The sequence below is a fragment of the Myodes glareolus genome, chromosome 10 (genome assembly GCF_982192425.1).
Source record: "Myodes glareolus chromosome 10, mMyoGla1.1, whole genome shotgun sequence".
Lineage (NCBI taxonomy): Eukaryota > Metazoa > Chordata > Mammalia > Rodentia > Cricetidae > Myodes > Myodes glareolus.
Window position 1 is genome coordinate 13,039,783 of NC_142035.1, and position 24,850 is coordinate 13,064,632.

At 44.7% G+C, this 24,850-nt stretch overlaps 2 protein-coding genes across 7 annotated transcripts in view; one reads left to right on the plus strand and one right to left on the minus strand.

Moving 5' to 3' along the window:
* Sulf2 (sulfatase 2) overlaps positions 1 to 3,422 on the plus strand; it is an 85,036-nt gene extending 81,614 nt beyond the window's left edge. For all 4 annotated transcript variants that reach the window (XM_087910977.1, XM_087910980.1, XM_087910979.1 and 1 more), the window contains 4 exons: positions 748 to 871; positions 1,297 to 1,330; positions 1,543 to 1,596; positions 2,537 to 3,422. In XM_087910977.1, coding sequence (XP_087767103.1) covers positions 748 to 871; positions 1,297 to 1,330; positions 1,543 to 1,596; positions 2,537 to 2,567 — 243 coding nt within the window. In that variant the 3' untranslated portion in view covers positions 2,568 to 3,422. The remainder of the gene's footprint in view (positions 1 to 747; positions 872 to 1,296; positions 1,331 to 1,542; positions 1,597 to 2,536) is intronic.
* Positions 3,423 to 3,886: 464 nt separating this feature from the next.
* Positions 3,887 to 24,850, minus strand: part of Ncoa3 (nuclear receptor coactivator 3) — an 85,978-nt gene continuing 65,014 nt past the window's right edge. For 2 of the 3 annotated variants that reach the window (XM_085697007.2, XM_085697005.2), the window contains 11 exons: positions 23,971 to 24,106; positions 22,247 to 22,441; positions 21,618 to 21,878; positions 21,386 to 21,512; positions 20,086 to 20,257; positions 11,252 to 11,545; positions 9,473 to 9,562; positions 8,585 to 8,804; positions 7,818 to 7,992; positions 7,235 to 7,376; positions 3,887 to 6,961 (listed from right to left, as the gene is read on the minus strand). In XM_085697007.2, coding sequence (XP_085553133.1) covers positions 6,950 to 6,961; positions 7,235 to 7,376; positions 7,818 to 7,992; positions 8,585 to 8,804; positions 9,473 to 9,562; positions 11,252 to 11,545; positions 20,086 to 20,257; positions 21,386 to 21,512; positions 21,618 to 21,878; positions 22,247 to 22,441; positions 23,971 to 24,106 — 1,824 coding nt within the window. In that variant the 3' untranslated portion in view covers positions 3,887 to 6,949. The remainder of the gene's footprint in view (positions 6,962 to 7,234; positions 7,377 to 7,817; positions 7,993 to 8,584; positions 8,805 to 9,472; positions 9,563 to 11,251; positions 11,546 to 20,085; positions 20,258 to 21,385; positions 21,513 to 21,617; positions 21,879 to 22,246; positions 22,442 to 23,970; positions 24,107 to 24,850) is intronic. The other variant, XM_085697006.2, reaches the window with a different exon arrangement.

The window sequence follows — 24,850 nt, forward strand, 5'->3', positions numbered from 1 at the left end:
TCAGCCAGTGATCATCAGTAGCTGCCAGACTAGGCAAGGCCTCCACACCCCTGACCCACCTTTGTACCTACTGGATGCTTTCCCATCGAGGGGAACAAGGGCGGGCTTATGAACAAGGCTTAGAAGGTTCTCTCCCAGCTAATGGGAAAGGTCCAGAATTCCAAGGTTAAGGACATGGATATAGCTGGTCTTCTCCGTTTCCCATCCCCATGAAGCAGACCTGGCAGAGGGGATCTGACCCTTCGTCTCACCCCTCCACACTGTGGCTCTTGCAGAAGTGGAGCTTGGGTGTAGACAGTACCCCCATAGCGCCTCTGCTCCCAGCCCACCTGAGTTAAGTGCTGTGGTTTGAAGAGGAGATGGAGGTAGGGGGTCCCATAGCATAAATAATAAAAACCCAGAGACAGATACTGGGGTTCAGCCTGAAGATACGAAAAGCAAAGCAGCCAAGCCACCAGAGAGCTCTTAACCTCAATGAAATCTTCAGACTGAAAGAGAGCTAGTTACAGTCTCATCCCGTCTTATATTCCTCTCGAGTGCTGGGATTAAAGTGCACCACCACCCAGCCTCTATGGCTAACTAGTGTGACTACTGGATCAAAGGTGTGTGCCACCACTGCCTGGCCTGTATGGCTGACTAGTGTGGCTGCTTTGCACTGACCTCCAGGCAAGCTTTATTAGAATACAAATGAAATATCACTGCAGGGTCCCAGGACCTTCCCTGTTAATGGCCACTCTTTCCCACCAGCTGATGAACGCAGTGAACACGCTGGACAGGGATGTCCTGAATCAACTGCACGTGCAGCTCATGGAGCTGAGAAGCTGCAAAGGCTACAAGCAGTGCAACCCCCGGACCCGAAACATGGATCTGGGTAAGTAGGGGCACTAGTGCGGAACCTGCAGAGAAGAGCTTAGGTCATGTCTGATCCAAAAGTGAGCCCAGAATCACAAGGAAGGGTCCAAGTCTCTTCTAAGTCTAGAGAAAGGATGGGGAAGGCTATAAACACCCTCTGGCTTCACAGGGCTGTGCTTCCTGAGAAGCTCCACTAAGGTCATTGAGAATGAAGGCTAAGTGGGGTCAGTGGGGGGGGCGGTATCTACAAGGCCATCTAGCATATTAAAAGGGTCTTCATCATTCACCCACTCTACCTGAGCAAGGGACGCTAGTGACATCCTGGCACTGGCATTTGTGACAAGCCAAAGGTGGTTTACCTGTCTTCCTTAGCAGTCACAAAGCCTGCTGATGCTTGTACCATTTTACCTTAAACGGTTCCTATTCCGTCCATCTCTTTCTCAGGACTCAAAGATGGAGGAAGCTATGAGCAATACAGGTATTTGGTTTTGTTACTTAAGTTTGGGCTAAGTTCCCCCATCTGGACCTCTTTTTTTTTAATGGTTGTACCTATTGAGAAACTGTCTACCGAAGTGTCACCTCAGACAGCATCTCTGCACAGTTCGGGGGTGGGGGATGAGGGGGGAATGAGACGATACAATCCTAGTGATAGTTAACACAGGTCTTCCTTTTGGCACCTGAAAAATGTAGGCAGTTTCAGCGTCGAAAATGGCCAGAAATGAAGAGACCTTCTTCCAAATCACTGTGAGTTGACGAGCCAGTCTGCAGACAGGCAGAGTTGGTTCTGACTTGCTAGTTTCTGGTTTTGTTGCTATGGTCTGGTTTTTTGTTGTTGTTTTGTTTGTTTGTGTGTTTTTTTCCAGTACTAGGGGTTGAAGCCCCTAGTCATTCATGAGTCATTCATGCTAGGCAAGAGCTCTACCACCAAACACCACCCCGGCCTTGTTTCCTTTCTCTGGGGCTGTTCTTCATGCATGCAGTATCTTCATTACCCTCTGTTCCCATACTCAGAGGGGACAAAGTAATAGTGGTTTTTCCTGTAAGATAATGTGAATATATTTCATAATTTGAAATTAATAGCTAATCCTAACAGACTGCTGTTCTCTCTGTAATAATCTGCATGGCTGAGCTATGGCAGTGTTGAGTAGTGGGTCAGGGCTACAGTGACAGACACCTTGAAGGCCGTGGCTGCAGTGTATACCCTTCTCAGCAGAGTGGCTGTCACGGGCCATGTGGAGAACCTCAAGTCTAGGGGCAGCCAATTGGTTCCCAAGGGGTGCGGATACAGCTTGCCAGATTCTTTCCAAAATGTGAATGTGACAGTTTGCTTTAAGACTGACAGCTCACTTGTCCACTCCCCTCTGCAGTGACCCACCCTGGCCCACCCATATCCCTCTCCTCATGCAGGTCAATCTCTGTGGCTTCATGAGGACAGTAATGGGCCAGCTTCCAGAACACGCATCTCAAATCCTTAGCCACAGTTCTACCCAGACCCTTAACAAATGTCCACTGAGTCACTAAGTGAGCCATTAACTGTGAGGCAACCGGGTGGAACAATTCCTTCCTCATGGCCCAACACTCCTGTCCATCAGCCACACCCCTCGACCAAGCTTTGCAGCGTAGGGCTGATTTAAAGTCTGAATGGCATGGCAACCAAGGCTGAGAAGTGTGTTTTGTTCCGCAGGGGACAGCTTTGGGAAGGCTGGGAAGGTTAAGCGGCCATAGAGAGGAACCTCCAAAACCAGAGGCCTTGTGTGGCTGCCCACATGATTCCCAGTGTGGAACTGGGAGGCCTGACAGGAGGCAGGGCCTGCTCTCTTGTGACATGAAATCCTTGAGGACTGTGCCCAGACCTCCCTGGGCCCATTTTTTTTTTGCCCTGCTTTGCTTTGGATCGAACTTCACCAGCTGCTCAGAAAACATTCTCACGTCTGGAATTTCTGCCAGCCCTCTCGGAGGCTCGGACGGACAACAGGACAGACGGACAACAGGACTGATTTCCATGGATCTCCTCCAGGGATGAAAGTTGCTGGGATTTTTTTTTTTAAAGTCATAAGAAAACAAGCTTGTTTTAACCTTATTATTTGGAGAAAGCACGGACATGGGCAACCCTGGGTGCTGCCGACAAGGCAGTCTGGCCATGAGTAATAGCACAAAAGCAGCATCGTTCACCTGGCCAGATGACCCGCTGCCTCTGAAGCTGCCTTCACTGTACATATGTGACCGCTCACATGTAACCAACACAGGGACTTTAGGGGAATCTCACTAATACAAAACCCCGTTCTCAAGAGTCGTGGTGTCAATAAACGCTCTGTGGCCAGTGTCAACAAAAATCCCTCGAGCTTGTGGACATTTCTGTTTCCACCCAGGATCCATTCCTTTGTTATCCATCCCAGAACTCATGTTTTCTAAGGTACTGAACACCCAAGCTGATGTGTGTCCTGTGTTTTAATGATATTGTATTTGTAAAGAAATTTTGTAGTATAAGCACCATCTTACAGTGTTCATACCCCCAGCCAATGACTAGCTACTGGTATGAAAAAAAAAAAAATCTTTGAATTTTTGTAAAAGGTTATGTTGGGACTTTTCTTTTTTCTGTCTTTTATTTTTTTACTTTTTCTTTAAGCGTTCAGGATACTGCCGGTGCCTCTGGGAAGGGTGCACCTTCAGCTGCAAGGGCTTTGGAGAAGCAGAGGGTTGCACGTTAATATTAAACCTACCATGCTTCACGGGGCTGCACAGGTAAGTCCACCAGCTCTGGGGCATCTGGAAGTCTGTTTCTCAGCAACAAGGCCTGCACTCATCCAACCTTTTGTTAAACCAAGTAGGGTGACCCGGTCCACGTGACTGCCAGAAAGCTAGGGTGGGTAGAGGTCAACCCACCCCATGTCTCAGCAGAGGGCTCTCATGTTTGTCTAAATGGCTTTCAAATGCTTTGAAAGGCCTGTTTTGACCTCACAGGCATGGGTGTCCTTATTCCTTCGCCCTTTCACCCCTGACCGGGCACGTGGAGGAGAGAACAGCATGCTTAGGCTGAGGTTTAAATAGAAACCTTTATTTACAAGAGCATCCAGACAGTCAGCAAGGCATCCAAAGCTCACTCCAACTGATTCACCCATGTGGTTTCGATTCCTTGCAGGGTAAAGAATGGCTCCCTTTTAGGTGACACAACATAAACTTGATTAAACCCAAATTTGTTCTCAGTGGTGTCACTTCCTGAGAATTTACTGCTCTTGGAACAACATTTCATCTTCTTCAAAACTCCATATATTCAAAGGAAAGGAAAAGGGAGAGGCGAGAACAAAAGAGAACAATGCCCTGCTTTTTAAGTCATCCGCACTGGAAGAGGAACACCCCCTGCTGCTTCATGGCAGGATCACAGGTGCAGCTAGCCTAGATAGAGACTTGCTCCTATAACACCCCACTTGGGAACAATTCACGGCCTCCCTCCTCAGATAGAAAGGGCCTGGATTGGCATGTAGGCAACTGGCAACCCTCACGATGGTCCAGCTGCATCTGCCTCTGAATCAAGAAACGTCTAGGCTGTGAAGCCATCATCTTCTGCAGTACCCACTGCTACACACCCCCAGCTCCGCTCAGCATTTAGTCCTGATGAACGGAGTAGGGCGGCTATGACCGGGCATGGTTCAGAGAGAAAACGGTCTAATACCAACAGGACAGCTTCATTTATTTTTGAAGAAACATGTTTCCTTAATATCATTTGATCTTCATAAAATATATTTTTATTTATATATCTTTGGATTCAGCAAAATAGTAGGTACTGGAAATGTCTCACATCATAAAAGCAGATGGAAAAGTAACTTATACTGTTTGCCCAAGAGACACCTAGATTTAAAGAGGGGCCAAGGAGGAGGGGGAGGCGAGGTAGGCAACAGGAGTACAAAGAGAATGATCCAAAAAAGATTAAAAGGGCAATTCAGGTAAAAACAAATTATCCCAAAGACTATTAAAAGAAAATCAGAATTTTGAATTTGCACCAATAAAAATAAGTAGAAAATATAAAAACATAATAAACTTCCATTTTTCCCCATACAAAAAAGGGGTGCCAACCAGTTAACCTGGCATTGGGTGCTGAGGAAAGAATCACAAAGTTGGATCTTAAATGTCTTTAGAAGAGACAGGAGCACCACTGTGGGCTACACAGTCTAAGCAAGGACGTCTCAGCCACACCAGCCCAGCTCAGAGAGTCACCCGCGAAGCACACAGACACAATGGAAGCTTACGGATTTACAATCCGGGACAGTAGGTCAGTCACAGGGGGAATCCCATCATGACCTAACTAACATGTTGGAAAGCCAAGTCCATCCTTGAGGTGGAAATGTAAGCTTCACTTGTCCAGAGACAGGTAGAAGAGTGAGGTGATATTCAGGGATACAGAGAACAAGTGGCCAAATGTGTAGCTTTTAAAAAGTAACTGGCTCTCAGAAAATGACACAGGGCTGGCAGAGATGTCTGAAAGCCACACATAGTCTAGGAATCGAATTTCACTTCATTGTTTGAACCTAAGCAAACCCAAATAAAGGGCATTAAATTTGGTTTTCCCCTACTCCAAACTGCTACAACAGGTGCCAAGAAGAGGCAAGAGAAGTGGCGGGGAAGGGCTAGCGAGGGCCAGGGCCCACCCTCTGACTCAACAGCACGGGCAGGGCCTGGTTCTGACTCAGCATCCTGGTGCAGAGAGGTAGAGAGAGACCCCCCCATTGAGCAGAACAACGGGAGAGCTGAGCAGACCATCTCAGGTCCCAGAAACCAAAATCACTCTTAAAAGATGAATGGCTGCATACTCAAGTTGTCTGGAACTATTATCATTTAATTTATGGACAGCTTAAAAATGCAAAAAAAAAATTTCAATTTGCTTTTTTTTTCTTCCAATTCTTGGGTTGTTTTTTAAAAGCTCATTTCCCCATATCTATTCTTTCCCCCAAATTAAGAAAGTGCGTAGTTCTCTGGTAAAGAAATTTTTAAAATTTTAAATGTCTACATCTAAACAAATGATCACTTTAAAAAGTTTTAGGATTAGGAGACTGAAGAGTGAGGCCTTCACTCTTAGGGTGAGGCAGGAAAGCTGCAGCCGCCCGTCCTCCCCAGGCTGTGGCCTTCCGGATGTCTACTCGCTTGTAGCCTCACTGCATGGAGTTCACAGAAATCGACAATGTTAAATATTTAGCTTCACAAACTCTGTAAAAAATGAGCTGCTGTGACCTACAAAAAAAGGTATGTACATATTTTTACATAATACAATATCTTAAAAGATCATATTTACAAAAAGGAAACCTATTCACAGAAACACTGCGAGCTTCTGATTCAGAGTGCAGTACCTGGCCTTGGGTTTCACAAGTTTATTTCAAAGCATTATTGCTCTACCATATAGGCAAAGGGTGACGCCAGTACTTGAAAGAAAACAACAAACAAACAAAAAACAATCATGTTCTTGTCCTAACAGATTAGTGCAGACAAAAACCAGGAATGTGGCTCGCCATTCCTCACACCCTCAGGAATATTGCATTTCTCCGCGATTTCTTAAGTAAAGTGCACTTGGCTGCACATTAACAGGGGAAAATTAAATATTGTCATCTCATTTTCCCTTCTGCAAAGCCATTTAACAGCAATGACAAATCCTTGAGAATTACAGGGTACTGGGACCTAAGACGAAGACTCCACCTGTAAAGGACAAGAGCACAGGAACACCGGTTCCACTGGACAGAAGAGCGACACAGAACTACTTGGTGACAAACACTTAAAGGCAGACTGCTCCTCGCCCAGGGCTGCAGGACAGTAACCCTAACCACCTAGATTTATGTGAAGACTTTGGCTGGCGAGGCAGGAGGAAGTGACCCAGGAGAGCAGTGCTTATGAAATTCCTGTCTCCAGAATCACATCCCCATGAGGCAGAACACCATGCCACACAGAGGCAGGGCATCAGGTAGACAGTGCGCTTCAGCTTGGGACCCAGTTCTGCTCAAATGACAGCACTCGGAACACCTAGGTGGTCAAGCTGGCCGCCTAGACAGTGACTCGTTACCCCCGATGAGCCTGTGCAGTGAGGGATTTCCTTATTGGTGCCAGCAGGGAGAGGTCAGCAGTATTTCTGTTAACAAAGAAAACAGTCAGCACGGCGGAAAACCATCCCCCTTCTGCACACTCTGCCAGGCACCACTGTGACTGGTTCTTTAGAATCTTTAGAATCCAACACAAATACCTAATCAACAACCCAGGACCTTCAAACAAATGCTTTTCAAAACTGTAATTTGTGTAAGTTATATATCCGAGTTAAGTACACAGACCACCTTGGCAGGATTCTGGGTCTAAACAGAGGAGGAAAACCTTTTTGGGGAGTTAAGAGTAAGAGTAGATACCATACCTGCTCAGGACCCATGGGCATGCCAGACATGGGCATGGGGGTCATGTTCATCTGTCCCAGGTGACCACCACTGTTGTTCATGTGCACCATGCTGTATGCTGCAGGGGTCCCCTGGGGAGCAAACTGCTGCTGGGGAAAGGAGCTGCAAAAAAAAAAAAAAAAAAAAGGTAATGCTGCTTCCAAATCAATCCAGACTACAGGGCACACAGACTATCACAGATGTCCCTTTGCCTAAGCAGAAAACATCAGAGAAAGAACGACTGGTTCTTGTTTTGTTTTGGCTTGGTAGTGGTAGTGCTTGAGACAGGATCTCACTGATACCTCTGGTTCCCTGTGTGACCTCAAACTCAGACCTCCTCCTGCCTCTGTCACCTGAGTGCTGGGTAGCTGCCACCACCCCTGACCTGAGGAAAGTCTTCTGTTCTTCACAGCTGTTAGGACTCAGCTTGCTCACAGATATGGGCATGGGATAAAGCAACCAACCCAGAGTAAGCCAAGCCTTGTGATCTCTCCCGCCTAAGTGTGACTGAGAAACAGTCCATGCCTCCAGTGCTAGGGTGTAAAGAAAAGTCACACTCCCTACCTGCTTCTGGCCAGGTTCCCTGATGGCCACCCCTTCATCTCTGAGGACTGATACATGGGTGCAGTCTGAGGATGCTGCACCATGGCATTCTGGGAAGGCCCCATTCTTGATGACATCATTGCACTAGGAGGACTAGACACTCGACCAAAGGCTGGATCTGGTGGTTGTCCCATTCCTTGAAGACATAAATAAGAATCAGTGTTCAAATGCTTGCACCCTTGGGATCTCAGCATCCTAGAATCACCGTGGGTGGCAGAGGGTGGTGAAGAAGGGACACAGAGCTACAAGTAGCTGCTCTTGGTGGTCTTGCTTCTCACTAAGATGACAAAGTCATGGGTTTAGCAAAAAAAAGATGTCATCTGCTTCATGATCTCCTGTGAGACAGACTCCTTCCCAGAGTGCAGGGCTGCACACTGGAACCGGCACTCTCCCAAAGGCAGGACTGAAGCTCAGCGTGCTTAGTATAATCATGGTAGGCACTCAAGTTGCTGAGAGGAGACTGAAGTCCACATCTGGGCTTTGTCCTCCTAGTAAGACTGTCCAGAAATGACACAGCATTCTTCCCTAGGACATGAAGAATGGGCAGAGGAATGATGGAGGGGTGCTGCAGCTGGAGAACACACTTGCTCTCCCATTACTATACACAGCAGCTCTGTTTCCTCATAAAATGGAGTGAACCGTATTCTATTTTTCAAACACAACAGACCCAGTGGAACTTGTGACCTCAGTAGCATTACTTTAGAAAAGGCACAAAATGCCAGGTTTACCATAATTTGTTGGATATGGAAACTGCTGCGGGGGGGCTTGTGGCATTGCTGATCCTGCCAAAACCCCATCCATGCTAGGGGAAGCGGTGACATTGGGAGGTGGGCTGAAGGCCTGAGGCTGTGGCTGTGACATCATCATTGCCATTCTCTGCTGCTGCAGGTGATGGTTCATCAGCTCTCGTTTTTGTTGGGCAGCCATCTGAGCATTAAAGAAAGCCTGCTGAGAGACCATATAAGAGAACCAGTCAGTTTCACACAGTGCCACTCAATACACGAGCTGTCAGAGAAAAACCCAGTGTCTTCTGTAATTAAAGGAATAAGAAATTATCAAAAATATCTCATTATAACCGTGGCTTCTTAATGTAGCCCAGTAAGCACATCCTCACTATCTAGAATCATTTACACATTCCCAAAAAGCCCAGTGGTTATCCTACAATATAGCAACTCATCACAAAGGGACTCAATCTGGGTGATTTTACTGGTGATTTTAATGAAGAAACCCTTCTCCCCAACCCCTGACTACTAACAAAGGAGAATAAATATAGGGGCTAGAGAGATGGCTTAGAAGCTAAGAGCATTGGCTGCTCTTCCAAGGACCTGGGTTCAATTCCCAGCACCCACATGACCACTCACAACCACCTGTAATTCCAGTCCCAGGAGATGTCACATCCTCTTCTGGCCTCCAGAGGCATTGGGCATGCACATGATACACACCCATGAAGGGAACATACTCATAAACAGAAAATAATTTTTTATAAAAAAGAGAAAGTATGATAGAACCAATTCCTACAAGAACTTCAGATTTTCTCATTTAGCATGGACTGAGGACTAGGCAGAAGCCACCCTATGCTGGAGTGTGGAGTCGCCCACCCTCTGCTAGGAACTTACCTGGGGCTGCATCATGGGCCTCATCACAGCAGCACCACCAGTAGGGTTCTCCATTTTCATCTCAAGTGCCTGCCGGCTCTGATTCAAAAACTGAACAGAGAGAAGTTAGTAGGGTCAAGTGTTAATGAGCCCTAATCAGCTTTACCAACTTTTAGCACCACCCAGTGAGATGATCTCTCCAAACACACTGAGCTGGGAAGCCAGCCACATCTAAACTCAATTGGTTTGTTTGCACTCTGCAGAAGAGATACGGTCAGCAGCTCAGAGCATGCAAGCTCCTTTCACAGCACTGACATGGTGGTTCACAGTCACTGCTACCTCCAGCTCCAGGGGGTTCCACACCTCTGGCTTCCGCAGGCACATGTATACGTTTTTACACATGCGTGCGCGCATACACACACACACATCTATTAAAAATAAAGTAAATCTTTAAATAAAATAGATGAGGAATGCTGACAAGTCCTTGCCTGAGTGTGGAAAGCTTGTTCGGCCCTGGGGCAAAAGCCAAAGAGCTAGCAGTGTGCAGCTGGAGCAGCGCTGTGACAGGAGCTCAAGGGGCCGTGTCAGGTGCCTCAGTTTTCTCCAGGCCTCGTCCAGACAATCAGATAACAACTTTAATTTGATCAGATAATAGTGAGCATTTAGTAGGAAGAGGTAATAGGTACGGAGTATCATGAGCACAGACACACAGCTTTCCCAGGTCTAAACCCACTTCGGGAACAATCGTACCCTGGCTCTGGACCACTGGACTCAGCTCAGCCACTTATCTACTCAAGTGATCTAGTGCCACCAGATGTACTTACAGCTGGATTTTTAAAAACTGGGGATTAAGGAAATATCGGGAAGAAATGGAAGTTCTAGTTAGAATATTAATTCTTTGAAAATATTTATTCTTAATTTAAGTATGTCTGCATGTGGGTGTATGTGCATGAGAGATTTTTTCAGAGATCAGAAGATGATGTGAATCCCTGAACTAGAGTTAAACTGTGAGTGGGTACCAGGAACCAAACATAGGTCCTTTGCAAAAGCAATACATGTTCTTCACTGCTGAGAATGTCCCAGCCCCAAAGTACTAAGCTTTAAAAAGTATCAAAAAGCAGTTGCCATTAAAATGCTGAAATCAACAGTGGTAGCACACACCTGCAATCTCAGTATGAGAGGTTGAGGTAGGAGAATTACAAATTCGAAGTCTGCTTGGGACTAACAGGGTTCTGTCTATATAAACTAAAAAGCTAAAATCAAGATTTAAGTATTTGGTCATCATACTAAGAAAATGTCTTCCAGGGGCTGCCAAGACATGCTGTTCCTTCTGGGGAAATCATTTCTGACATTTTAACCTGCTATGTTCTGTTCTGTTTGAAACAGGGCTCACTGTGTAGCCCTAGCTGGCCTAGTACTTACTGTGTAGATCAGGCTGGCCTAGAGAACTCACAGGGGTCCACCTGCTTCTGCCTCCCAAGCGCTGGATTAGAGGTGTACACTAAGCAGAGAGTGACTAAGGACTAAGCTAGGTTGCCTGGCTTGCATGAAGCACTTTTACACACTGAGCCGTTTTGCCACTGCTAATGTTATTCCACAAAATACAGAATATAGAAAAAGACACCCAATTCTGACACACCTCAACAAGGAACCATCTACACACACAAAATAAATCTAGAACAGAAGTGAAAGCAAAAGGAATTCCTTTAGTTAGCAAAGAGTGGAGAGCCAGTGACAAGAGCTCTGAAGAACATAGCCTGAAAGCCACTAAGAGCCTGGGCAAGCACACAGCTGGCTCACCTGCTGGCCCTGCAGCCTCTGCTGAAGCTGCATTCTCAGCTGCTTGGGGGTATTTGTTCTTGGTCTCATGATGCTGGCCCTGGGGTGCATCCCTTGGAGAGGAAAGCTGCCTTGCTGGCTAATCTGATTCATCATCGAGTTAAAAGATGGTGACTGTCCCTGGAGGTTAAAGCCTCCTTGCATAGGAGGACCCTGGGCTGGGTACGTCTGTCCATACAATGCTGCCTTCTGATCCATCATCACTGCTGCTTCTTGACCTTGAAAAATATCTTGTTTGGCCTCCAAAGCTTGCCCCTTAAACATCAAACACAAATGAATAGTGAGGTACATCTGAGAAAGCAACCAAAAGCAAATATCCCAAACAAGGTTAAAAAAAAGGGGAGGGGGGGGAGACTTGAACTTCCCACAGGGCAGGAAGCCCTGACTGCTCTTAGGGATGGAGAGGGAGGAGGAGGGGGAGTGGGGGGAGTGAGAGGGTGTTGGGAGGAGGGGCGGAAATGGAAACCTTTATAATTTAATAAACTTTAAAAAAAAAAAAAAAAGTAAAGTCAATACATGGAGCAGTAATAGCTCCGAATCCAGAAGCCAATCGAGGTTCAGGCCTGAAGCTCCACAGGACATCCCGCTTTGTTGGGAGCCGAGTCCCAGCACAGAACAGACACACACACACTCAGTCTTTCCAGTAGCTACAGTATAGTCAATAGCTGAAGAAATACTATTTGCCCATGACCAGTTAACAGCCACACACCTCTCAAACCAAGCAGACAATGCATCAAAATCACAATAGGCAATACATTCTCGCACTGACTCATCCCATCACCAATCCTGGACTCTGGGCTCCGGTGTCTTTAGGAATACACAACTTGTTTGTTTGCTTTGTTTTTGTTTTTTCAAGACAGGGTTTCTCTGTGTATCCCTGGCTGTCCTCGAACTCACTGTCGGCCTCAAACTCTGAGATCCCCCTACTTCTGCCTCATAAGAGCTGGGATTAAAGGTGTGAGGCACCATGCCAGGCCTCGGTCTACACAACTTTTTCTGGGCTACTTTGGAATAAGTGTTTGAGGCAAAGACCCAATCACAAGTGCTTAGCATCCAACCTTGACCCCTTCTCCAAATCTTTTTGGTTATGCTAAGAAATCCCACCCAGACACTAAGGACTAAAGTAGGTTCATTCCAGAAACATGAATAAGAGACCTTCACACCTTTGTTCTTATCCCTAGTACCAAGCTTCCTTCCCAGTACAAGGACCTTCTGGGAGAGCAAAGGTGGCTTTCCCTGTATGTGGAAAGGAATAGGAACAGACACCATCAGCTGAGAGAGAATAGCAGACAAAGCAGCAGGCAGAAAGAGGGAATCAGCCACATACAATCAGAGAGAAGCAAGAACTGTGCATGGTCCCAGATGGAGCCTTCTGAGAACGCTACGCTAGGGAGTAATTCTAACCAGAGTCCCTTCAGCTGTCTTCCACTGCTCTTCCTACTGGCAATGACAAGTAAATAATGTTGTCCCAACTCTATGCTAGAACAAACTAGCAAATGAATTCTGTAATGTCCTTTTCCTCTTGCTGTTTCTGTGGGGTGAGGGGGAGGGTTGGGAGATCCCTTCCTACCTTCTCAACAATAGTCTACAGGGAAGCTGTGTGGTGTGCATGCTTAGGAATGATTTCTATATACTTTTACTTGGCTGGACTCAAAGAAGGTCCAGTAAGTCTTGTGTGCTCTTGAGTGGTCCAGAACTCATCTGCAGCGTGGGACAACCACAACTGGAAGGGATGGAAGAAAATGCAGGAGAATTTGGTTGAAATGTAAATAGCAAGTGTAGGTAATTAGATTTCCTAGTTTTCACACATTTTCAATAAAAGGAAATCAGCATATTATCTTAATTTTTAGCAGCAAATAACTGTCTATAGCAGAACTGATTAAGTAAATTACGGGCTGTCCAGGTGACTCAACAAGCCAAGGTGCCTGCTGCCAAGCCTGACCGCCTGAGTTCTATCCCTGGCTCCCACACTTGTACCCTGTAAAGTTTTATCAGTTGTACTGGTTTAATAAAATGCTGACAGGCAGGGCAACCAGAACAGGAGAATTCTGGGAAGGAGAAAGGCTCAGTCTGCAGTTGCCACCTTGACACAGAAGAAGCAAGATGAGAATGACTTGCTAATAAACAGGTACCAAGTCCTGTGGCTAACACAGACAAGAATTAAGGGCTAATGTAAGTTATAAGAGTTAATAAGAAGCCTGAGCTAATAGACCAACCAGTTTATAATTAATATAGACCTCTGTGTGATTCTTTGGGATGAAAGGCTGCAGGACTGGGCAGGACAGAAACCTCTGTCCCCCACAAGACCCCACATGCATGGCATGGCATAAGTGCATACACACACATAATGTTTTAAAGGTTTTAGGGCTGGTGAAATGGCTGAGTAGCAAAGGCCTCTGTCACCAATTCTGACACTCCAAGTTTTGTTTCCAAAACCTACATGATAGGATAAGCCTGACTCCACAGACTGTTCTCTAACCTCCACATGTGTAACGTGGTGTGTATATGCATGGACAGATGCACATACATGAGCCCACACACACAAAATTAAATAAAATGTAATAAGACTACAAATCTGTCCTTTTAATTTAAATAAATTCTCACAAAATTCATGACTAGCAAGAGATGACTTATGTACTAATAGGTAAAATAGGGGGGGGAAAATCACTTCTCGTCTCTGGAATGCATTTCTAGCTAAAAGCTAAAGATCATAGCCAGGCATACACCTTTAATCCCAGCACTCAGGAAGGAGAGGCAGGTGGATTTCTGAGTTCAAGGACAGCCTGGTCTACAAACTGAGTTCCAAGACAGCCAAGGCTACACAGAAAAACTGTTTGGGGGGTGGGAGGAAGGAAGCAAAAAGCAAAAGGAGTCATCAATCACTATTCCTCAAGTGCTCAATGTTAGGATCAGGCATCAATTCTCTACATGCAATGATGAGATACACACACACACACACACACACACACACACACACACGAGTTACCCTGTAACTCCACTGTGCCACCCCCACCACCATCCTTGTCCTGCTCTAGCCTTTCCTTACTTGTATGAGTCTCAAGAGTACACTGGGGTTTAGTCTCAGGTTTTCCTCTTCTCTTGCTATATTTCCTGCCTGGTGCTCTCAGACACTGAGGATAACGAGCTATCCAATTATGCTTTCGACCCCAAATATCTCTGAACTCATTTGGCTTATGCAAATAAATCCTTAATACCTTTCTTTATCTGGGTGTCCCCAGCATCTCGAACTTAGTATGCAGAAACAGAAATCAAGCTTTTATGACTGCCTCACTTCCCCACAAGAAAACTCCCTTTTCTCAAGTCTCCCCTGTATCATGTGCATAGCTCCCCAGAACTCCTTCCTTCCAAGTGTATGTAGTGGTATACACATTCACCTGGTCTTCCTAGGGTTCCTCTTCCTGTTTATATCCTTCCATTCTCTGTGTTCCATTCCCATGACCCTTCCCAAGACTCCTAAGGATTCTTGCAGCAGCTGGCATCCACGCTTCTACTGTCTTGTCTGTCATTCCAACCTCACTCTTCAGACACAGACAACTTTTTGTTTGCTTTTTCGAGTCAGGGTTTCATTGTATAACATCCCTGGCTTGTCCTGGAACTCATTGTGTAGACCAGACTGGCACAAAGATCTGCCTGCCCCTGCCTCTTGAGTGCTGGGATTAAAGATGTGTGCCAAGACTGCCTGCTGTATGTTACATTGGACATGGTATACTGACTATGCATTAACCTTCTTTCTCGTGCCCACTCTACTAAAATGAATGTAAAGAATTTAGAAGGTTCTGAGAATTTACCTAACCCACTGATAAAAATAATAAAAGCAGGAATTAGCTGGCATTCAAGACTCCACTGTCCAGCCTCTGCCTGCCACTCTGTCAAGGGCCACCTGCACTCCTAGACAGTCTCTGCGTTCCTGGAGGTATTTCCTGACCATTTCTACATTTCACATTTAGACCCTGTTCTACCTGATCACAGACATCATACTGTGAATACCCATCATCTTGACTATTTTCAGAACACTTTCACTTCACCTTTATTATTGCTGTGTGTGAGGACAGTATGTGGAGTTGGTTCTTTGCCTCCATTTTCATGTGGATCTTTATGTGAGTTCCAGGAATCTAACTCTCAGGTTATCAGCTTAGGTCAGCCCGATAGAACAATATTATATTGACTAGCTCATCTTCTTGTCACTTGTCATCTATGGCTAGCTTTATAGATGGATTAGATAGCATTTAAATGCTTACCAGTTAACAACTTAGCTTCTGGTTTCTGTTATAAGTCTGGAGAACCTGCTGAGATGTTTTTTGTTTTTTTTTTTTTTTAGGTTTTGTTTTGTTTTGTTTTGTCTGTTGTGGGGGGTTGTTTTGTTTTTTAGGACAGGGTTTCTCTGTGTAGCCCTGGACTAGCCTCCCTTGACCTCCTCGAGTGTTGGAATTAAAGGTGGACACCACCATGCCCAGCAACATTCTTAAACTGAAAACAAAACTAAAACCAAGCCACCACAACAAAGGAGTGACAAATCACTAGCAAAACTTGCTCCCAGCATGTAGGAGTGTCACACTGAATACGGACAGCTGGGAACAAACGGGAATGGGTTCTACACCTCTGTGAAATCAAACAGCATAGCCTGAGTCATCATGTCATTTAAACTCCCTAGAAAACTACAAAAGCAGTGGGACAGTAGTAGCATATACTCCTAATCCCAGTACTTGGGAGGCAGAGGCAGTTGGATCTCTGTAAGTTCGAGCCAGCCTGGTCTACTGAGTGAGTTCCATGATGGCCATGACTACACAGAGATGCCATGGAGGGGGGGGGGGGAGGGGGGAGACACGACTAGAAAAACATAAATGAATGGCCAACAAACTTGCAAAGAAATACAGTGAGGAAACAGTATTTTTGTCTATCATATTAGTAAAATATTCTTTTAAAATAATCATACCCTGTTGTTTGTGATCATCCGCCTAAGCCATACAACACAGTGGAGCTGAGAGAGAAGAGACGACATTCATCTAGAAAAGCCTTACCACCACCTTCCTTTCTGAGACAAGGTCCTGCCATGATAGACCAGCCAGACTCCATCTTGAGATTAAAAGCCATCTTACTACAAGGTCAAAATAAGTTCATTCCTGTTTTCTGTAAAACTTGGGTTTGACTATGTCTTGACCTATTTTCTGGAATTTCACATTCCACACCCTATACCCTAACCTCCACCCTGATAAGATGTTCTGCCAGATAATTTTGAAATGTTCTGCCAAGTTCCTACATAACCCAAAATCCTTGAAAACCCCTAAGCCTTGCAGTTTTGGGGCTAATATAAACCCCATATTCTCCCATGTTCAGTGCAATTTTCTCAAACCCCACTTTAGGGAGCTAGCCCTGTCTGACAGAAAATAAAGCTTGCTTGATTTGACCAAAGAATTTGGGTAATGGTCTTTTAGTGAGAATGGTCTTTTAGTCTCATTTAATGAGAAGTGAGAATAGCATGCTACCTGGCCTTTAACTCCTGGAATCATGTAATTTTCTTGACTTGCTTCCAAAGCAGCTGGGACACGGGGTTTGTATCACCTGGGTCACTCACAATCTCTTAAGGATGCACTCTCTAAACCCTTTGCTTTTCTCTTATGATGGAAAGAGCCGTGCTCAATTCTCATCAGCTGAGTACTGACTGGATAGCAGCCACAGGGACAGGAGATTACATCTACAGATCACACAAAGGCTGAAGGATGGCCTGATATACACAGCAAAGACCACATAGTGAGACCTTTGACAACTGACAATGATGGTGACTTTCACTGACACCCTTGTAAGCATATATACACACTCATGGATGTTTACACACATACCATTTTAAATCTAAAAATGTATGCCCACAGTTATTAGTGATGGCCCCCAGCATGTACACACACTCATGGATGTTTACACACGTACCATTTTAAACTTAAAAATATATGTCCACAGTTATTAACAATGTTCCCCATGCTGCTCGTAGAGGGTTTTAAACTGTTGTTTTTTGTTTTATTCTTTCTATCTATCAGAATTTGGTTTTGTTGTTTGGGTTTTTGAGATAGGGTCTGACTATGTAGCTCTGGATGGCCTGGAACTTGCTATATACAGCAGGCTGGTCTTGAACTCAGATCTGCCAGCTTCTGTCTCCCAGAGAGCTGGGTCTGAAGTGAGCACCACTTCATTTGGTACATTTATCAATTTTTAGATAGAGACCTATAACCAGAAAGTAGGAAGGAATAGGACATACTCTTCAGCACCGGGGTCAGGTGTCACCCTATGCAGCTCTCACACACACACACACACACACACACACACACACCATCCTACCACCACCACCACCAAGGTCAGCTGTTCTTCAGTGTCAGGTGTCACTGGCATCTCTAACTGACATCAGAACTGCTCAGTGTTTCCCCAAATCCCTTTAAAAATTCTATGAAAGGGGCTGGAGAAATGACTCCATGGTTAAGATTACTGCTTGTTCTTGTAAAGGACCTAAGTTCAGTTCCTAGCACCCACATCAAGTGGCTGACAACTGCCTGTAACTCTAGCTTTAGGAGATCCAATACCCTCTCAGGCTTCTATGGGTGCTTATTTGCATGTAGCAGACACAAATACACATTCTCATACAATTCCTTACATATGTACGCCTATCTCCCTACCAACAACAGAAGCCCCACTCTTCATTTATTGTTAAAAAAAAAAAAAGACCTGGACATTGCAGCAAATATTTCAAAATATTTGCAATGTTGGTAGTGGTGGCCCATGCCTTTAATCCCAGCACTGGGGAGGTAGAGGCAAGTGAATCTGAGTTTAAGAATAGCCTGGTCTATAGAGTTCCAGGACAGCCAGAGGGCTACACAGAGAAATCCTGTCTTGAAAAACAAAACTACAATTATGAGCGCATATTTCCATGAGATGGATATATAAACAGAAGAGATGCTGATGCTGATTTGTCACTGTAGATGTTGTTTAAACCGCAAGTGCGGACAGACTGCCTCCTCTGCACACCTAACCCATCAGCAACACACTAAAGTTATGAAAGTAAACAGCACTTGGTGAGGCTGGAGAGGGGCTCAGCACTAAGAGCACTTGCTGCTCTTGAAGAGGACCCAGGTTCAGTTCCCAGAATCCACATTTCAGCTCATAACTATCTTTAAATCCAGCCAAGTGATCCAATACCCTCATTTGTTTGTTTGTATTTTGGTTTTTTGAGACATGCTTTCTCTGTGTAACAGCTCTGGCAGTCCTGGAACTCACTCTGTAGACCAGACTGGCCTCGAACTCACAAAGATCTGCCAGCCTCTGCCTCCCAAGTGCTAGGAGCAGTTAAGAGAACTGGCTCTTCTTCTAAACTATCAGAGTTTGTTCCTAGTACCCATATGTTGGCTCACAGCTGTCTATAACAGTTCCAAGGAATACAAAACCCTCTTCTGGAGAGAGGGGAGAACAGAAGGGATCGAGAAGGCCGAGCTGGGGTAAGGACAGAGAGTGAGAGCATGGAAAGACATATCTTGATAGAAGAAGACATTATAGGGTTAACAAGAAACCTGACATTAGGGAAATTTCTAGGAATCCACAAGAATAGCCCCAGCTAAGAATATAAGCAATAGGGCTGGAGAGATTGGCTCAGGGGTTAAGAGCATAAGCTGCTCTTTTAAAGGTCCTGAGTTCAATTCCCAGAAACCACATGGTGGCTCACAACCATCTGTAATGAGATCTGGTACCCTCTTCTGTTCTACAGGCATACATGCAGGCAGAACACTATACATAATAAATAAATAAATCTTTAGAAACAAAAGAATATAATACCCACATTCCCAAGTGGTGGGGTGGATTTTAAAAAAAAAAAATCTAAGGAATAGTAGACAGGGTACCTTAACTGGCCTTCCCATGTGATCAGATTGATGACTATCTTAATTGACATCATAGAACCCTCATCCAGAAACTGATAGAAGCTGATCCAGAGATCTACAACTAAACACTGGGCCAAATCCTGGAGTACAATTGAAATGAGGGATGAGTGATAATATGAACAGCGGGGTCAAGACCATGAAGGGGAAACCCACAGAATCAGCTGACCCGAACTAGTGGGAGCTCACTGATTCCAAACTGACAACTAAAGAACCTGCATAGAACTAACTGAATAAACTTGGCCCTGTGAAGGCAGGTGACAATGGTGGGGCTTGGGCAGTGTGTGGCAGTAGGACCAGGATCTAACCCTAGAGCAGGAACTGGCTTTGTGAAGCCAATTCTCTATGGAGAGATACCTTGCTCAGCATGGGGGGGGGGGGGGGGGGGCTTGGTCCTGCCTCAACAAGAAGATGGGACAGACTTAGTTGACTTCCCAAGGGAAACCTTACCCTGTCTGAGGAGCAGATGGGGTGGGGTGAGGAGAAGATGAGGGGAGCAGGAGGAGAGGAGGGAGGGAAAACTGGGATTGGTTTGTAAAAAAGAAAAAAAAACCCACAACCCCTTCTGGCCTTCTGGATGTGCACATGGTGCACAGATATGCATGCAGGCAAACACCCATAAACATAAAATAATATTTTTAGAATGAAGTTAAACTAAAAAATTAAGCAGCGTCTTAAAAATGGTTGTAATTTCATTAGATCTTTTCTTTGGCTGTAGGAAAACAAGATACAAATATGCACTTTCTCACAAGGGATACAAAGGTAAACAGAGTCCTGTTCTAAGCCTATGTTTGTCTTCATGAATATGCAAATGTAAACATACTTATTGGCAACTCTTCCATTTCCACATTAACTGCCACTCACCTGATTCACAAGCTCAGGGATGCCCAAGGCCCTGTCAATTTCCTCCAGGCCTGTGGCATCTGTGTTGCTCAGGAGTGTGTGCAGCTGGTCCAGCAGGGCTCTTTCATCACTCTGGCCTTCTGGGTTAGAAGGCGGTCCAAGTAGATCATCCAGAGAATTTCTAAGAAGAGGCCTAGAGAGAGACTTGAGTCAGCTTTAATGACGCTGGACTGGAATTGATGAGAGCCTGCATTCCACACCCAAGACCACAAAAAAAAAGCAAACGAGTTTTAATAGTGCTCTTTTGTTATTGTTGTTTTGTTCAGGCTGAAGTTTTCTGAGAATCTCACTAAATTCCTTAGTCTAACCTCAAACTCACATCCATCAATCTCTCCTGTTTAGTGCTAAATGTGAGACTTACACAATGCTCGTATTAACATCAAAGTAAAAGTAACCACTATAAAATAAGTATGGGTGGGCAATTCAAGACAGAATTCCTCTATGTTAACAACAACCTTAGCTGTCCTGGAATTCACTCTGTAGACCAGGCTAACCTCAGACTCAGAGATCCATCTGCCACTGCCTCCTGTGGTAAGGATGGGAGCAAACTGTTACACCTTGTTTTTTGTTTGTTTGTTTTGTTTTTTTAGGAAAAAAAAGATTGTGAGTTCATTCTGTGTTTTATTTTTAATTTGTTTAATAAACTACCTACCACTAAGCAACATCCCTTGCTCACATCTTCTTTTTAAAAAAATTGTGTGTGTCAGTCCAGTCTCAAAAAAAAAAAAAAAAAAAAACAAGCAGAAATTTAATTTTCAGGGGCTGGAGAAGATGGCTCAGCAGTTATGGGTTCAGTTCCCAGTGTCCAGATGGAGGCTCAAAACAATGTGTGACTCTCCAGGTGCGAGATGATGCCCTCTTCTGGTCTCCCTGTGCACAGCACATACAGGATGCACAGGCATGAAGGCAAAACGCCCATACATATTTTTTAAAATAAGTAAATAAAACCTTTAAAATTGATTTTCAGAAGAATTGAGACACAGTATCAGAACACCACTTATAAAGCAGTGAGAGCATGTCTTTACCGTCCCTTGGGAGGTTATTGTTATGAAAGGCTTCGCCTCACAGAAAGGCCCTTTGGAAGGCTTGAAGGCTTAGCTGTACTTCTGTCTCCTCACCCGTCCCAGGAGACTCTGGTTGCTGCCTCAGCAGATGGCAAACAGTCAACTATAACGTTTCTCACAGACTCTTTCAGAACTGTTCCTGTTCAGACTCTTAAATCCAATGCAAACATTTCCCACATCACAATATAAAGCAATACCTATTTTGAGTCCCATGAGGACTCTGTTCCATAGACAGCATTCCCTCTGGCCAGGAACCTGGTTGGTTAGATGGTGCTGCTTGACCATAGGGGTTGACCCCCATTCCCATGGGAATCTCACCAGTTCCTGGGGGATCAAAACCAGAGCATGAATTTTCCAAGAACCCAAAAGCAAAAACTGCCATAAAACTTTCCATTTTCCTTTTTTTTTTAAAGGAAATGGACAACTTACTCATTTGAAGCATTTGTTGCTGGTGTTGTTGCTGCTGCTGCTGCTGCAACGTTGGTCTTGCACCTGGCATTCTATTAGAACGAAGAGGCAAGGTAGGCACTGAGCCCCCCATGGCAGGTCTTGGCAAAGCGGCACTGTAGTCTCCTGCTCTTCCCAGGGCACTTGATCCCACAGGTTCCATTCTGCTGGCCTTTGAGTTAGCTAAGCCCCACTCTCCAGGGGAAGAAGTCTGATTCACAGCAACATTTCTGTTTGGTCCTCCTAAAAGAGGTAGAACTCATGAAGTCTCACTCAAAGCATAACAAAGTCTTCATGTACAGGGAGCGTCACTATATACAACAGTGGCTGGGACAGACCACTGTCATCCTTAGAGCAGGGCTGGCCAACTACAAAGACAGTATCTAGAAGCCACTGCTCTCACACATTCATTACTGGTTAGATAGAAATCCTGAACCAATGAAATATTTAAAAGTTTAAATAATCAAAACATACAACAAAGGAGAGACACCTATGAAAGGAACATTATATTAATAATAATATTTTAAAGATATTACTTGATTTCAATGTTTAAATGTTTTCTGTATTTTAAAGGTGCTTCAAGGAAATCACTACACTTAGAAATAACCTACCCATACTGGCACCGTAATTCTCCTGACTCTCCATCATCCTTGGATTCCCAGTCAGTGTGGGCTGTTTTGGTAACACGGGAAAAGCACTGACATTCTTCACTGGAGGACCTGAGCCAACGGGAACAGGGCTATCTAGAGACACAGCGCGGTTATACGGAGGACGAACAGGCTGCACAGGCTGTGGACTTCGCAAACCTGTTGAAAACATAGAAGTTTACGACATTAATAGCCCTTGCTAACTCAATATGTAAATAATCAAGTGCAAAAAACAAGCACCACTAAGCCCCACACAAAAACTCTTTCTCATAAAAACAAACACTACCATCTTCTTTTACAAAGTAAGTTATGCCAAAAAGAAAAGAAATAAAAAAATCCCGAATTCCAAATAAAGTACAAACAATAATCTGCATGTTGACTGAAGTGCCGGCACTCAGCTGTAACCTAATATGGTCATGCATGATGTCCTTATTGAAGTGCCAGGTCCCAGGCTGAGCAGTGTGGTTCAGTGGCCCATGTTTAGCATGCATGAAGCCCTGTGTGCAGATTCCCAGCAACACAAAGCAAGGAGGAAGACGGAAGGAGAAAAGTACATCCATGTTTTTAATTCCTAGAGACTCTTCCACACATGTACTTAGATGTATATTCTCGACTCAGAATTTTACAATATAAGTAAACCGTTAAGCTGCCTTCCAAATCGAATAGGTAATAAATGTATATTTTTTTCTCAACCTTTTTCTTTGTCCAACCTCTTTGACTCTCTGACTGTCCATTTCCATTTAGGAAACAGTACAATTGAAAACAGTGAGACTCTGAGGGGTGGGAGGGGGACACTTCTAGGTATGATTTTAAGGCCAGGACTACACAGATACCCTTTCTCAAAGACAGAAAGAGGGTAGGAGGACGGAAAAAATATAAAGAAACAAAGGGGAGGGGGGGAGAAGAGGGTAGAAATAATTTGCAAGACTATAAATTATTCTTTGGCTCATGCAACACACCCTTAGTAAAATAGTGAATAAACATACTACAATAGGGAAGAATTCGTGAGGGAGGACAGAGAGAAGAGTCAGAGTCTCATGGTTAAACAAGATTCTTTAAGTACCAGGTATGACAAGAATTTAATTCAATTTTCATCTTTTAACCCAATTCTCCATGTATATATACATAAAAAAATCTTCCCCGGGGAACAAATGGATTCTCTAGTATCATGGCTACTGATACATTAGAAGGGGAAGATAAAAGGGGGCATTGCGATAGCGAGCAGCCAAGATACCTGCTGCCAAGCCAGATGACCTAAGTCCCACCCCCAGGACTCACATGGTATAAGGGGAGAACCAGCTTCCACAAGCTGACCTTGACCACACATATGCTGTAGTATGAGCATGTACACATGCATACACATACATACACACAAAATGAAACTAGATGTAATTTTTAAAAAGGAAGCGGGGACAGGAAAAGAACTAACACAGACAATAGCAATGAGTGTAAGAACTCAGAAAGGAAGAGGTTGTGTTCTTAAGTTCGGTGCTATTGATTCCTGGTCTTGGTGTAATAGAACATGCCACTGTGTCGAGAAGCTTCTAAACAAAAGTTATCAGGGTGTTTGGGACATGGAGTTAAGAGCATAAGTCCCTGCCCAGCCTAGGCTTCCTCAGAAAGACCCTGTCGTGACCCTTCCACCCAACTTCACCCCTCAAAAAAGAAAAACTCTGGTTCTTCCTTACCCAGAGAACTTGGTCCTGCAAACACCTGCTGCTTGGTCCCTGGATGGCTGCCATTTGTAGATACAGGATTGTTGTAAAACTCAGAACTAGTCAAATCACCAAGAATAGCATCTAGATTATCCAAGTCTCCAGATACCTGAAAATGACATTTTCAAATTATCCTGCATGGAATACCAGTTGCAGCTATCAAGGCATCAGCAAAAGAAACATGACCAAACAGGAACCCACTAAAACACAGCAGTGACATAAGTGTGTGGTTCACACTCCGGTTCCAGGATATGTACCAGGCTGCTATAGATCTTCAGAATCTGATCTTAGAATCCCTAAAAACCAAAATCTATCGTGTAAATTGCCTCACTCTAAGCCTGAGATAATACTTCAAAAATCACATCCACAACAACAGCTTCTGTTGCAAAAGAGAGAGAACAGTTCTAGTGGTAAGAACCCAGAGACAGACAGTGAGATCCTCTCTTAAAACATAATCAACCAGGTTGGGTGGTGGTGGCACACACCTTTAATCTCAGCACTCGGGGGGCAAAGGCAGGTGGATCTCTGTGAGTTCCAGGTCGGCCTGGGATACAGAACAAATTCCAGGACAGCCAAGGCAGTTACACAGAGAAACCTTGGGGGGGGGTTGGGGAAATCAACCTAACAAAATCCCACAGGGGATACCTGCAATAACAATGTTCAGATCAAAGGCTGCTTTCCTACAACCTCACCCCATCTCTGCCTTCACTGCACGGATAGCTACTCGATAAATCACTGGACTCCAACGCAGCACTCTTTGCTCTGACACTATTTTCCTGCCACAGCTGCTGAGGAAGGTTCAGAGCTGGTAGAAACCTGCATCTACACATAACTTTTCTAAAATGCACCAGTA